Genomic DNA, 13,967 nt, shown 5'->3' with positions numbered 1-13,967 from the left:
GGCCACGACCAGCAGGACCACGACACCAACCTCCGAAAATTCCTCCAGACCGCAAAGATCCTTAACCTTGCATACAACAAGGATAAATGCGTGTTTAGCACCGACCGCCTAGCCATCCTCGGCTACGTAGTGCGAAATGGAGTTATAGGCCCCGACCCGGAACACATGCGCCCCATGGAGTTCCCCCACCCTCACTGCTCCAAGGCCCTGAAGCGCTGCCTCGGGTTTTTCAGTTACTATGCCCAGTGGGTTCCCAACTATGCGGACAAGGCCTGTCCCCTGATCCAATCCACAGCTTTTCCCCTGGCGATAGAGGCCCGCAAGGCCTTCAGCCTCATCAAAACGGACATTGCAAAGGCCACGATGCACGCCATCAACGAGTCCCTCCCCTTCCAGGTCGAGAGCGACGTGTCTGACGTAGCTCTGGCGGCCACCCTCAACCAAGCGGGCAGACCCGTGGCCTTTGCTGTTTAGCACAGGGCTAAATCGCTGGCTTTGAAAGCAGACCAAGGCAGGCCAGCAGCACGGTTCAATTCTCGTACCAGCCTTCCCGAACAGGCGCCGGAATGTGGCGACTAGGGGCTTTTCACAGTAACTTCATTGAAGCCTACTTGTGACAATAAGCAATTTTCATTTCATTTCATTTCTTCTCTTGTACCCTCCATTCTTCCGAAATCCGCCACTTCTCAGTCGAAAAGGAGGCCCAGGCCATAGTAGAAGCTGTGCGACATTGGAGGCATTACCTGGCCGGCAGGAGATTCACTCTCCTCACTGACCAACGGTCGGTTGCTTTCATGTTCGATAATGCACAGCGGGGCAAGATAAAAAACGACAAGGTCTTGCGGTGGAGGATCGAACTCTCCACCTACAACTACGAGATCTTGTATCGTCCCGGGAAGCTAAACGAGCCTCCTGACCCCCTGTCCCGTGGCACATGTGCCACCGCACAAGTGGACCGCCTCCGAGCCCTCCACTAGGACCTCTGCCACCCGGGGGTCACTCGCTTTTTCCACTTTATCAAGACCCGCAACCTGCCCTACTCCATCGAGGAGGTCAGGACAGCCACCAGGGACTGCCAAATCTGCATGGAGTGCAAACCGCATTTCTCCAGCCAGGGAAAGCGCACCTGATAAAGGCTTTCCGTCCCTTTGAACGCCTCAGCATGGACTTCAAAGGCCCCCTCCCCTCCACCAACCGCAACACGTACTTCCTGAACGTGATTGACGAGTACTCCTGGTTCCCATTCGTCATCTCCTGCCCCGACATGACCGCAATCACCGTCATCAAGGCCCTCTATAGCATCTTTGCACTGTTCGGGTTCCACGCCTACATACATAGTGATAGGGAGTCCTCCTTTATGAGTGATGAACTGCGTCAATTCCTGGTCAGCAAGGGCATCGCCTCGAGCGGGACGACCAGTTACAACCCCCAGGATAACGGACAGGTAGAGAGGGAGAACGGAACGGTCACTGCTTTGTACCACAACCAACCAGACACCTCACGAACGTCTCCTTGTCTTCCCCAGGAAATCCTCCGCTGGGACCTCGCTCCCGACCTGGCTGGCAGCACCCTCTCCCAGGAAAACACGTGCGGGCGCACAAGTCTGACCCGTTGGTCGAGAGGGTCCATCTTCTCCACGCTAATCCCCAGTACGCCTACATGGCGTACCCCGACGGCCAACAAGATACGGTCTCTCTACGAGACCTCGCGCCTGTCAGAGCCCCATGCACACCCCAGCCACCAGTCCCGTCCTACCCTCCACCAGGGCACCTTACAGGAGGATCGGTCCTTCCGCCGGCCCCATCTAGGCCCCCCACCACCAACACACCCCGCAGACGCTCCCTTCCCAGGCAACCGTTTTCCCCACCAGCGCCATCTAGGGGTGTCGAAGCTGCCACAGAGATCGAGGCCATGCTCCCGGAGTCACAGACGCCCGAGCCTCCACCGGAGTCACCACCGAAGCTCCGACGATCACAGAGGATGACCAGGGCCCCCGATCGACTGATTGCTTCATTTTAAATTATAAATTTAAATCATGAATTGTAGATAGTTACTAGAATTGTAAATAGTTACAAAACGCTGTACGGAGGTATTACGGTACCTCCATAACTAATTCTACCATGTTTGTAGTATCAGGCCACCACCCCCGCCGGACTCTTTTTTTAACAGGGGGTGAATGTGGTAGTAGAGGTATTACGGTACCTGGTAATGCTGGAACACCATTGGTAGAAATTGTATGCTTCCTATTGGTCAAGCTGTATGGTAGCTCCGCCCTGCTAGGCAGGGTATAAGAGCCCGAGCCGCCCCAGCAGCCTTAATTCTGTACCTGAGCTGCTGGGGGAAACATCTAGCTTATTAAAGCCTTCAGTTGGACTACAACCTCGCTTTAGTGGTCATTAATCGTGCATCAGTGTTCAAACCTTTAGTGTGAATGAATGTACCATTAAAGTCAGGCAAAATCTCTCCGTCAAACAGATTTACAGAAGCAGATAATTCAGGAATGACTCAGCAGGTCAAGGCAGCACTTGTGGGGAAAGGAAAAATAAAGCAAAATTAACATTTCAGATATTTGGAAAGATTTTGGGCAGGATTCTCCGTTGCCCAATGCCGATATCGCGATCGGCGACAGGGAGGAGAATCCCTTCCAACGCCCAAATCGGGGACGGCGCTGGTTTTTTGAGTCTCCGCCCCCTCCGGAATAGCGTCACCGCGTTGCACACTGCATGCCGTTGGAAAGGCGTTGGCTCATCATCGGAAGTCCCTCCCTGATGCTCCGCCCCTGATGGGCCGAGTTTCAGATAGCGCGGAACACTTATGCTATTTTCTCCACCGACCCCGACCCCGCCACAGTTGGTGGGGAGCCGTGCCGCTGGTGGGTGGGGGGGGGGGGGGGGGGGGGGGGTCTTCGTCGAGGGCTGGGGGACTGATGGGAGGTGGTATCGGGCGCGATTTAGTGGGACATATTCTAAGGGCTGTAGCGAGTGAGCGAGGTGCCTGGCTATGCAATTCTCTGCAAAGGAGCATATATTGTCCACCTGCTTGTAAAGTGGCACACTGTATACTTTTCCATTCTTTTCCTCTCCAAACAGCCTGATGCCATGTTAAAAGATCTATGCTGTCTTATTCAAGTTGGCCTGAGATGCAGAGTCCATGATGTTTGTCCCAAGTATCCATCTCTTGGAAGCCTGTTTAAACCTTCTTGTCAGCCCTCTTAACATAAAATCAGCGCATTATCTTTTCAATCATTCATGAGAAAATATGGATTCTCACACAAGGAGTTAGATGAAAGAGTGTAATTTCTCAGAGGGATAAATATAAATGAAATTTATATGTGATAAAGTCTTAAATCTGATTATACAGCTCAAAAGCCCACAAGGTAAGGCAGCTAAAATTGAAGTGTGTGTGTGGTGTGTGTGTGGAGTATTGGATTGAATGTCAAAACAGGAAGGCTACAAATTTTAAAGCTGTTGTTTGCGCCCAGATCTAGGTTATGCAATAGTACACAATGCTCATTTATCACATCACTTCTTCAATGATTCGGAGCCAGAAAACAAAACTACTCAGTGGCCTTGTCTCCTCGTGCTATTTAAGTCAGTGCAGCATTTCATCTTGGCAGATGGCAGATGGAGTTTAATCTGGACAAATGTGAGGTAATGCATTTTGGAAGGTCTAATGCAGGTAGGGAATATACAGTGAATGGTAGAACTCTCGAGAGTATTGAAAGTCAGAGAGATCTAGGTGTACAGGTCCACAGGTCACTGAATGGGGCAACACAGGTGGAGAAGGTAGTCAAGAAGGCATACGGCATGCTTGCCTTCATTGGCCGGGGCATTGAGTATAAGAATTGGCAAGTCATGTTGCAGCTGTATAGAACCTTAGTTAGGCCACACTTGGAGTATAGTGTTCAATTCTGGTCGCCACACTATCAGAAGGATGTGGAGGCTTTAGAGAGGGTGCAGAAGAGATTTACCAGGATGTTGCCTGGTATGGAGGGCATTAGCTATGAATAAACTCGGTTTGTCCTCACTGGAACGACGGAGGTTGAGGGGTGACCTGATAGAGGTCTACAAAATTATGAGGGGCATAGACAGAGTGGATAGTCAGAGGCTTTTCCCCAGGGTAGAGGGGTCAATTACTAGGGGGGATAGGTTTAAGGTGCGAGGGGCAAGGTTTAGAGTGGATGTGCGAGGCAAGTTTTCTACACAGAGGGTAGTGGGTGCCTGGAACTCGCTGCCGGAGGAGGTGGTGGAAGCAGGGACGATCGTGACATTTAAGGGGCATATTGACAAATACATGAATAGGATGGGAATAGAGGGATACGGACCCAGGAAGTGTAGAAGATTGTAGTTCAATCGGGCAGCATGGTCGGCACGGGCTTGGAGGGCCGAAGGGCCTGTTCCTGTGCTGTACTTTTCTTTGTTCTTTGTTCTTAGCCAGAGCATGCCTACAGTAGGAGCAGTGTCCACCATTGAATTGACTGCTGTCGGTGTGTAAATGCTGATGCTGCTTTCTGGTCATGATGCCAGTTCGATAATTAATTCAAGTGACTTTTGATCGTGAGCTGTGCTTTAATCTCTAGCTGCAATCCAAGCAGACCTTTAGCTGGTGCGGCCCAAGTGATGAATTGCGAGCAGCGTGGTATCGTTTACAGTGACGGTCCTTCTGCTCATCCTTGCAGTTGGTTTGGGCCCAAACATGTAACAGGAGCCTGTGATCCTCTTCCCGTGCATTCTGGTGTGAGTCTGTGTGGTAAGGTAGTGTCCAGTCAGCCTTTTACAGACCCAAAATGGAGGGCAGTCTGCTGCAGATTGATTGCAGTCTGTGATGAGGCTGTCAGATAAAGCAGTTAATAGATATCTAACAGTAAGGTACAAGGCAGCGATTGAATTAGGCAGTTCAAATTGCATCATAACTCTTGAAATCAAAGTGCACAAGCTGCTCAATTTAAAATAATGCCAGAGATTTGCTGGCCTTTATGTTACATCGTATGCTTGGTTTTTTTGCCCCCAAAGAAGTGATCAATATGGGGATTTTCACACTCTTGTCAACAAACAAAAGGATTGAGCCGTAGCTTAAGATAAATCAAAGCTCATTGTAACACAGGCCTTGAAGTCAAACAATGTCACATGTCCGGGAACATAGTAATATCATTTTTTTCCTGGCATCAGATTTCCAAGGCATATAAAACATATATACAATAACAGAGAGGAAATGCTGGAAAATCTCAGCAGGTGAACATAGAACATACAGTGCAGAAGGAGGCCATTCAGCCCATCGAGTCTGCACTGACCCACTTCAGCCCTCACTTCCACCCTATCCCCATAACCCAATAACCCCTCCTAACCTTTTTGGACACTAAGGGCAATTTAGCATGGCCAATCCACCTAACAAGCACATCTTTGGACTGTGGGAGGAAACCGGAGCACCCGGAGGAAACCCACTCAGACACGGGGAGAACGTGCAGACTCCGCACAGACAGTGACCCAGCGGGGAATCGAACTTGGGACCCTGGCGCTGTGAAGCCACTTGTGCTACCGTGCTGCTAACATTTCGAGTCCGACGACTCTTTGTCAAAGCGTCATCGGACTCAAAACGTTAGCTCTTATCTCTCCCTACAGATGCTGCCAGACCTGCTAAGATTTGCCAGCATTTTCTCTTTCGATTCAGATTCCAGCATCCGCAGTAATTTGCTTTTTATACAATAATCGCCTCCACTTCTGAAATGTGCGCAGACATCAGCTCCTACAGCATTTTAAGGGCCGGGGCTGCAAGATATCCAAAAATGGTACAAGCTTTGAACTTTCCATTTTTTTCCTGTTCTCCTCTTCAAGAGAGACTTGTTTGACACTTGCTGTAGCCTTGCTTCAATGTCTTTTTGGCACATTTCTTTTACCAAATTTCTCATTCTTGCAATATCATTGTGAGGATATCTGTACATATGATGGTAAACGTGTTTGTTTTTCAGAAGATAAAAATAAAGTCCTTCAGTGCTCAAAGGGTTAAAGGTAAGGACGGAGATGGGGGGGGGGGCGGGGGGGCAGTGGTCTCTTGGGCTTTTTTCTAGCTCTGAAGTGATTCCTTTTGCTCTGAGCCACTGGTGCTGAAACTCGGCTCAGACACAGTAACGTCACGATTTTCTATGGCAATATGGTTTTTACAGGTCCAATGACACTCATTGGCAGCCCAAGAGCAAATGAAGAATAGGAAATGGGATCTCTTAGGCCAGTAATAAGCATATTGCCAAATCTAAATTGTGTTATTAGTACCATTCTCTGTCTTAGCATTGTAGTTCTGGTTTTCTATGCTCGCTGGTTGCTTTGTCATGATGGGTTGTGGAGGCTTTGAATTTCTACTCTGATAGTACCTCTTTAAGGTCCTTCACGCTTTTCTTGCTAATGTGGCATAATCAAATCTTGTGTGCACTTGAGTTTTGGTTTTAGTGATTGATCAAACTGTTTCTTCAACGATGGATGTACTTTGAAACAAACATACAATTAGCGACCGTGGCTAAATTAATTTAACCTACAATTTTGATTACATAACTTGATAATATTCCGATTGCTCACTGGTGTTTATTTTCACATAATGACCGACTGTTAAAACTCCTAATCAATTGAGTTTCAGCAGTTTCAATGCAATTTCAAATACACTTGTCTATTGGACAATTTATACAAAAGATCTGCTTGAAAATTTAAGCAATCCAGATTTTCCCACAGAACACTTCAAGAATGATAGATTGTCACAGAATTGCAGAGGGCCTTGAGCTTTGCAACTCACTCTTTTAAGACTGGGGCTATTTGGTATAGTTATTGGTGATGACTGGAAGAAGCTTTCATTTCCCAGCACTGTCATACCTGGCTTCACAAAGTATATATTCTGTAGGTATCCCAAAATATTCTCCTTTTCCTGGTATTGCTGCCCATGTTACCTCACATTATTTGTGAATGTTAAATACGACTTATAAACAGACCGATATCCAAGATCATCAACGTTTTTTTCTACACCAGATCTGGATGTACAATAGATTGATAAGCACTTTATTGTGAATGTTATAGAATTATAGAATTCCTACAGTGTAGAAAGAGGCTATTTGGCCCATCGAGTCTGTACGGGCCCTTGGAAAGAGCACCCTACTTAAGCTCACTCCTCCACCCTATCCCTGGAACCCAGTAACCTTACCTAACCTTTTGGACACTAAAAGGCAATTTATCATGGCCAATCCACCTAACCAGCACATCTTTGGACTGCGGGAGGGAACCGGAGCACCCGGAGGAAACCCACGCAGACACGGGGAGGAAGTGCAAACTCCACACAGACAGTCATCCAAGGCTGGAACTGAACCCATGCCACTGGAGCTGTAAGGCAGCAGTGCTAACCACTGTGCCACCGTGCCACCCCTCTTGCCTGGACACAAAGTTTGTTGGCTTACAACACTTTGAAATGACAGATTCCTTGAGTTCAACAAACTAGTCAATTTTCAGACACCTTTAAAATATCAGTTTTGGATTTTGTCTTATTTCTGTCACTTTGAAGAAGGATCACAAAATGGTTTCCAGTTACTGTCCCACCCCCCTCCCCCTATAGGATTGTGCCCTTTGATGCTGCAAGTGGAGCAAATAAAGCCGAGTGTTGGGCGTTTCTGTTGCAAGTGCTTCCTGAGTTATAGAAAGCCAACTTCCCGCAAAACATAATCTCAACAGTGTGAGTGGTCTGTCCCCAGGCAGGATGATCCAGAAGAGAGTTCACGTGCAGCCATTTATCACTTGCTTCTAACTCTGTGCAAACAATAATTGTTTCAGAACACCGCAACACAGCATTCTCAGTCAGCCCAGCACCCAGCACATACCCAGCAACCAACTGTACCCCAACTATGATGAGCAACTGCGTCTGGCTATGGAGCTCTCTACAAAGGAGCAAGAGGACGTAGAGAAATGTAAACGGCAGGAGGAGGAAGAACTGCAACGCATTATTCAACTTTCACTCACTGAGAAATAATGTCGCCACTCAATTGTTCTTTCACAACAGATTTTTTTTTCTCCAAATATAATTAAAAGTAAAAGCCAATTATGTAAGGTTACCAGTCCATGCATTACGATTGAGCGCGAAAGAGTGCCAACAGTAAATCAAGAACACAAGGCTGGAATAAAGCCACGCAGTTGTGCATTGAACGTGCACTATTGAAAAATGCCTGAACAGCTCATACTTTATTCTACTGTCTTTTACATAATTCTTGCACTTGGCTCAAGGATAATAATAGCCAGAGTCTATTTGTTTCCAGTATTGATTGACAGCTACATTTTCCATCAGTGGAAAATGGCAATTAGATACTTGGCTGTTTAAATTTAAGTTGTTACAGAGAACCCGGTTTAGAATGTCGTAATATGTTTCACCGCTAGGTCTTAGAATTGAACTAAGCTCATGCAAAAAACTTTCAGTTCCCCCACCCCCCCCCCCCCCCCACCCCCCATCTCACTTGTCAGTTAATAAGGGTTCCTAATAAAACAAGAGTAAATCTGAATCCAATTTCCCCGCAGCTACATGCAAAACTTTACAGCACAATTTCTGCCAAGGTGCGTAGCAGATGTGATAGGAAATGCCACAGTGGTGCCGTAGAGGAGGACTCTACTGAGGTTGGCGTACGTGCTCATTATCAGAATAGTGTAGGATCTGTGTACTACACATCACACTGAGAAAACCTGATTGGAAACAGCTTTATCTAACTGTTGGTTACAAACTGGACCAACCCTGAATTTATATTAACACTAAGGCAGCGAGTTCAAGGTTCTATGTAGACCACTGGACCAATGGAACTTTTAAAGATTAGATTTACATCAGATTGAAGAGGAATGGCCAGCCTATTATCACATAATGTTAGCCATGCCTTGATTCACTGAACAAATGCTTGGGCTTCCCAGCATTGACAAGCCAGAAAGAAATAGATTTGTTTAGATTGGTTACATGCAGTAGGGGTAATTTTTCTCAACCTGTGCTGCAGTGTTGAAGTTAGTACCCATGAGTCACTGATGATAAAAATGAACCACATAATAAAACAGGTTCAAAACGACAAATAGCGATTTTCAGAATAACGTAGGTTAAATGTTCCATAATTCTATGACTTAATTCTAAATTTTGAAACTTCCAAATTGTATTGCGCACATTGAACAGGTGTTAGAGTTTTTCAGCTATCCTTGCTGCTAATGCTGGTTTTCCATGTCTTTGGAACGTGAATTCCTGCCCTGACATCTGATGTACTGCACGAATAGCCACTAACTACATTAACACCAAAATGTAAACTGTTTCTATTGATCAGCAGATCCAATCCAGCTATCACTGATCTTCATTCTCAAGTGGAGCACGTAGAGGCTAATGGTGTCCAGTAGCTTTCATAGTGGCGAGTTCATTTCATAGTGGCAGTTTCATAGGGGCTGGTTTAGCACACTGGGCTAAATCGCTGGCTTTGAAAGCAGACCAAGGCAGGCCAGCAGCACGGTTCAATTCCCGTACCAGCCTCCCTGGACAGGCGCCGGAATGTGGCGACTAGGGGCTTTTCACAGTAACTTCATTTGAAGCCTACTTGTGACAATAAGCGGTTTTCATTTCATTTTCATTTGCAACTCAAAACACTATACCGAGACTCAGACCTGACTTTGACTGATATTTTGGCCTCAGCCAGATCCATGTTGGCGGGTTCTTGGCATTGCTGCTAGATGATTTTATTAACGCCAATGGAACATTATAACTGAACCATTGTGTGGTTTTGCTAGCTAATCACAATGGTTGATAATAACAATGCTGATAGTTGGATAGTTGGCTCTCCAGATTCAAGAATTTATGGAAACAAAACGCAGCAACTGAACGTAAAGAAGGACAGAAAAGCAGTTTTGTTTGTCTTTGTGTCTATTAGAGATTTTTTGAATCATCCTACTTAGCAGATGACACAAAGGTAGATTGCATTGTAAGCAGTGTAGATGACATCATCAAATTACAAAAGAGATAGTAGATTAATTGAATGGACAAAACTGGGGCAAATGGAGATTTCAACCTAAAAAAGGATAGTACATGATATTTTCCAAATGGTGTAAAGCTATTAACAGTGGAGGTTCAAAGAGACTTGAGGGCCCAGTTACACAGTTTGTTAAAATTTCAAGAACAGGTATGGAAAACAATCAAAAAGCTTATGGCTTGCTGGCCTTTATAACAAGAAGAATGAAATACAAAGGGTAGAAGTCGTGCTTCATCCACATAAAGCCCTGGTTAAACTATACCTAGAGTGCTCTGCACAGTTCATGCTCAGCACACCTTAGAAAGGCTAGATAGTCCTTCGAGGGAGCACAGCATAGGTTTAGAATGATACCATGGTCTCCAAGGGCTAAATTATGAGGAGAGATTACACAAATTAGCTTTGTATTCCCTAGAATTTAGAAGGTTCGGTGTTATTTTATTAACGTTGTCAAGGTATTAAGGAGAATAGAAAGGGTAGATTGTTAGAAACTATTTCTGCAGGTTGAGGCATCTAGAATTAAGGATTATAGTCAAAACAGCAGACCTAGACCTTCAGGCGTGAAAGTTAAAAACACTTCTCCACACTATGGGGTGTTAAAGATTTGGAACTCTTCTGCAAATGCCACTTGATGTTAGGTCGATTGTTAATTTTAAAACTGAGGTTGGTAGATTTATTTTCGCCAAAGGTATCAAGGGATATCGGGCAAAGGTGGGTATATGGAATTAACAGGGCAATCATGAATAGTGGATCAGGCCTGAGGAGCTCTATTGCCTACCCCAGCTCCTATATTCCTGTGTCTCTTTGAATATTAGCATTTAGGCCTGCAACACATCACCAACTAATAGAGAACAATGGATGAACACTTCATTGAGGGGTTCATATAAAATATAAGAATAACTATCTGCAATAACCCCCAACAAAGGAGGAACAACAATGAGGGTTTATTAACAGGACTGAGCAACTCTTGCATGCTGTCTGTCTTCCCACTCCCAGGGGATCACTTTGATGCTACATACACTTGACTTTCTTTGTACCCGTGTCATCCCAGTGTCTACGTGACCACCCGGTCTACAACTATCATGGTTTATTTTGTCAATTGCACTCATGCACGATTATTTTTAGGGGACATTTATTGCAGTGTCATGTTAGCCATCAGAATAAGGAGTCTTATCAATAGTTCTTATGAGGGATGTGTTTTTTGTTTAGCAATGGCTGCCATAGGTGACAGAGAATGTTCAATCCATTAATGTATGATAAAATCCTCTGTGAACAATTAAATCAACGATGGTAGCAACTGCAAGATTTGAGTTTAATCAACCAATGGCGTGTTCACAGTGGCATTGAGTGACTGGCACCTTCCAATAATAAACTTTTCAATACTTGTCATCAGGTTGCAGTGTTTGAATCATAATTAGTGAGGATGTCAACACCTTCATCAGTGACACTAGGTGTACTGCCCATCAACATCTGTAACACCTGCAAGAAATGATCCAGTTGGAATAAAAGTTCAATGGAAGTGATTTCAAGGCTGTCATCTCTTCTCAGGTTTCAGCTGATAATAGCTGTCAGCTTTAAAGCCATGATCAGCAGGAGATGCGAGTGAGAAGTATGCTAATTATCAGCGGTAAGAAAGGAAGGTATTTACATTTGTGGAAAAACCCTGAAAAAAATCAGTTTAAGAAGATTTTAGTAATGTTTCTAGATCGGTGTGAAATTGAGAAGCAGGATTAGCGATATATTAGAGTGGAACAGGTTAGTTGGAACTAAAGCTCTTCTCAAATTCCTGAAGAGGTTTCTGTTATGAAGCATGCATCATAATTGATGCAGTCACCCCAGATGTTCATTTCTCATCGATAAACTTAGACTAACTTTAACTCACTAAATTTCATCTTGAAATAAGACAGTGGAATAAAGTTGAATCTTAATTAATATATGGTTATACATGGCTTAGAGTTGTGCTGATCTGAATGATGTGTGCTTCCACCTGTTATAAAGCCCTTTGGTATTCCAGGGAATATCTTCATTTGCAGCTTCTTTTCGGATCCATTTCACGGCTGAACCATGGTAATGTGGCATTTTCACTGATTCAGGAAATGCTACAGTTGGAGAGATGTCCCACAGTGACTTACAGCGCTGCACCTTCTTTACAAAAGGATCAACTAATTTCTGCAGATACTGTATAATTTACTCAAAAAGAATTCTGAAAGCTGCAATAGACAATCAGTACTCAAAGGGTTACATTTGATTTTTTTAAAAAGTCTGCATTCACACCCGTTTCGTTGTCATATTCTACGTCTAGTAACATGGCTGAGTAAATAAGACCTGAACTTACTGGGAATTTGGAGAGACTGGCCTAGAAATTCGATTATGTCTGAATTGGGATGTACCCCATGCTAATCAATGGGTGGCCAAAGTACAAAAAAAGATGAACTACCAGCCTCTCTAGGATAATACCAGCAGGCCACTAGTGTCATTACTGCTCTTAGGTCCAATTTCAAGTCCAATGTCTCTTAATAGAAGAAATAAATCGACAGTTGAAATACTAAAATTCCACAAAGGATGTAAAGTACAATAACTGTGTGATAACGCCTCAGCACAGGGCTCCAAAGAATACTTTGCAACTCATACCTTCTTCATGTTATCCCAAAGGTACTCTTGTTAATGTACTCAAAACTGTCATTTCCTGATTGAACATGTCAACGTGAATAATGTGGCATGATGAATATCTGCACAACGATGGATGTAGATAGACGGTCTTCATTAGAGTCTCAAGACCACAATTTGATTTATCCAAAATGGAGGAGGCACAAGGACCAAAACAGTTACAGTGCAAATGCAGTTGTGTGACAGTGTCACATTAAGAATGGGAGTAAGGTGCTTTAGGCTACTTTGAGTTATAGAAAGTGGAGTTCAGAGGGTCCCATATTTGTAGGCTCATGCTTCTTCTCTAGGTTCATGTAAATCTTCTGCCTCCATCACATTTAGTGGGCAGAGTCATTTTGTACTGTTAAATAATACAATTGCGATCAGTAGTTTCATCATGTGGGGAGTGGAAAGAATTATTCTGGTTGCTACATGTGATGACATTGTAAACTAGTTCAAAAAGAATGCATTTTCACTCTTGCATGATGGTCAGAGAAATTCTTTTCCCTCTCTGCCCGTTCAGTGAAGCCAGCTTTGCTTTACCTTTCCAAACCATAAGATGAGCAAAGGCAACCCTACACGTGTACAATTAGGACTTTAAAGGGGTATTGACTTTGTGGGAGATTTCTAAGAAACTTTTTTCTTCATTTTGCAAAATGGTCATGACCCGGCAAATGTTTTCATAAGCAAAGTTTCAAGAAATTAAGGAAGAAGAACATGGGTATTGACTAGCTTGCTCTAAGTAATGGCACTGTCAACTGAACGCTCAGTATGAATCAATACAACAAGAATTCATTCTGAAAATGAGGAAATTCTACTTATATCTCCCATTTGAGAATGAATGGGCTTTGGGTTGTCAGATTTATGTGCAGTCTATTATTTGACACTTTATGTCCTTTGGGGTTTAAAGCTGCAACAAACACTAACCTAACTGACACAGATAACTCGAGGAAGCTATAAAACAATCCCCAGGAATCATGTTAATTCATGCAAGAACTCAATATATCAATGGAACACTTAATGCCTGTGACGCATTTGGATTTGAAAGAATATTTTTCATTAGTCACCATGTATTGGTATACTATTTATGAGCATAGAGCTTTCTCTAGAACATATAATTCAATAAAATGGAGTAGGTATCTGGAATATTGTTCCCTGAGGGTTTAGCTTTGCCAACCAACAGTAAAGCTTCTGTTCATTTAATCGAACAGTGGTAGTAGTCGAATTGAGTATTCTGGAATGTGATTGATTAAAATATATTAATGCCAGAAAATTAACACAATAGGTTCCAAAACGTTATTTCAAAATTAGCATTCAGGTT

General features: G+C 44.1%; 1 protein-coding gene across 5 annotated transcripts in view; it reads left to right on the top strand.

Annotated features, from left to right (window-relative positions):
* ankrd13b (ankyrin repeat domain 13B) overlaps positions 1-11,523 on the top strand; it is a 519,799-nt gene extending 508,276 nt beyond the window's left edge. For 3 of the 5 annotated variants that reach the window (XM_072469638.1, XM_072469636.1, XM_072469637.1), the window contains one exon: positions 7,800-11,523. In XM_072469638.1, coding sequence (XP_072325739.1) covers positions 7,800-7,995 — 196 coding nt within the window. In that variant the 3' untranslated portion in view covers positions 7,996-11,523. Of the gene's footprint in view, positions 1-1,525; positions 2,360-5,965; positions 6,006-7,799 lie in introns of those variants that run through there. The other 2 variants (XM_072469640.1, XM_072469639.1) reach the window with 2 other exon arrangements.
* Positions 11,524-13,967: the final 2,444 nt, after the last annotated feature.

The sequence above is a fragment of the Scyliorhinus torazame genome, chromosome 12 (assembly GCF_047496885.1).
Source record: "Scyliorhinus torazame isolate Kashiwa2021f chromosome 12, sScyTor2.1, whole genome shotgun sequence".
NCBI classification, from domain to species: Eukaryota; Metazoa; Chordata; class Chondrichthyes; order Carcharhiniformes; family Scyliorhinidae; genus Scyliorhinus; species Scyliorhinus torazame.
The sequence above is the reverse complement of the archived record's forward strand: the minus strand, read 5'-3'. Positions and strand labels throughout refer to the sequence as shown.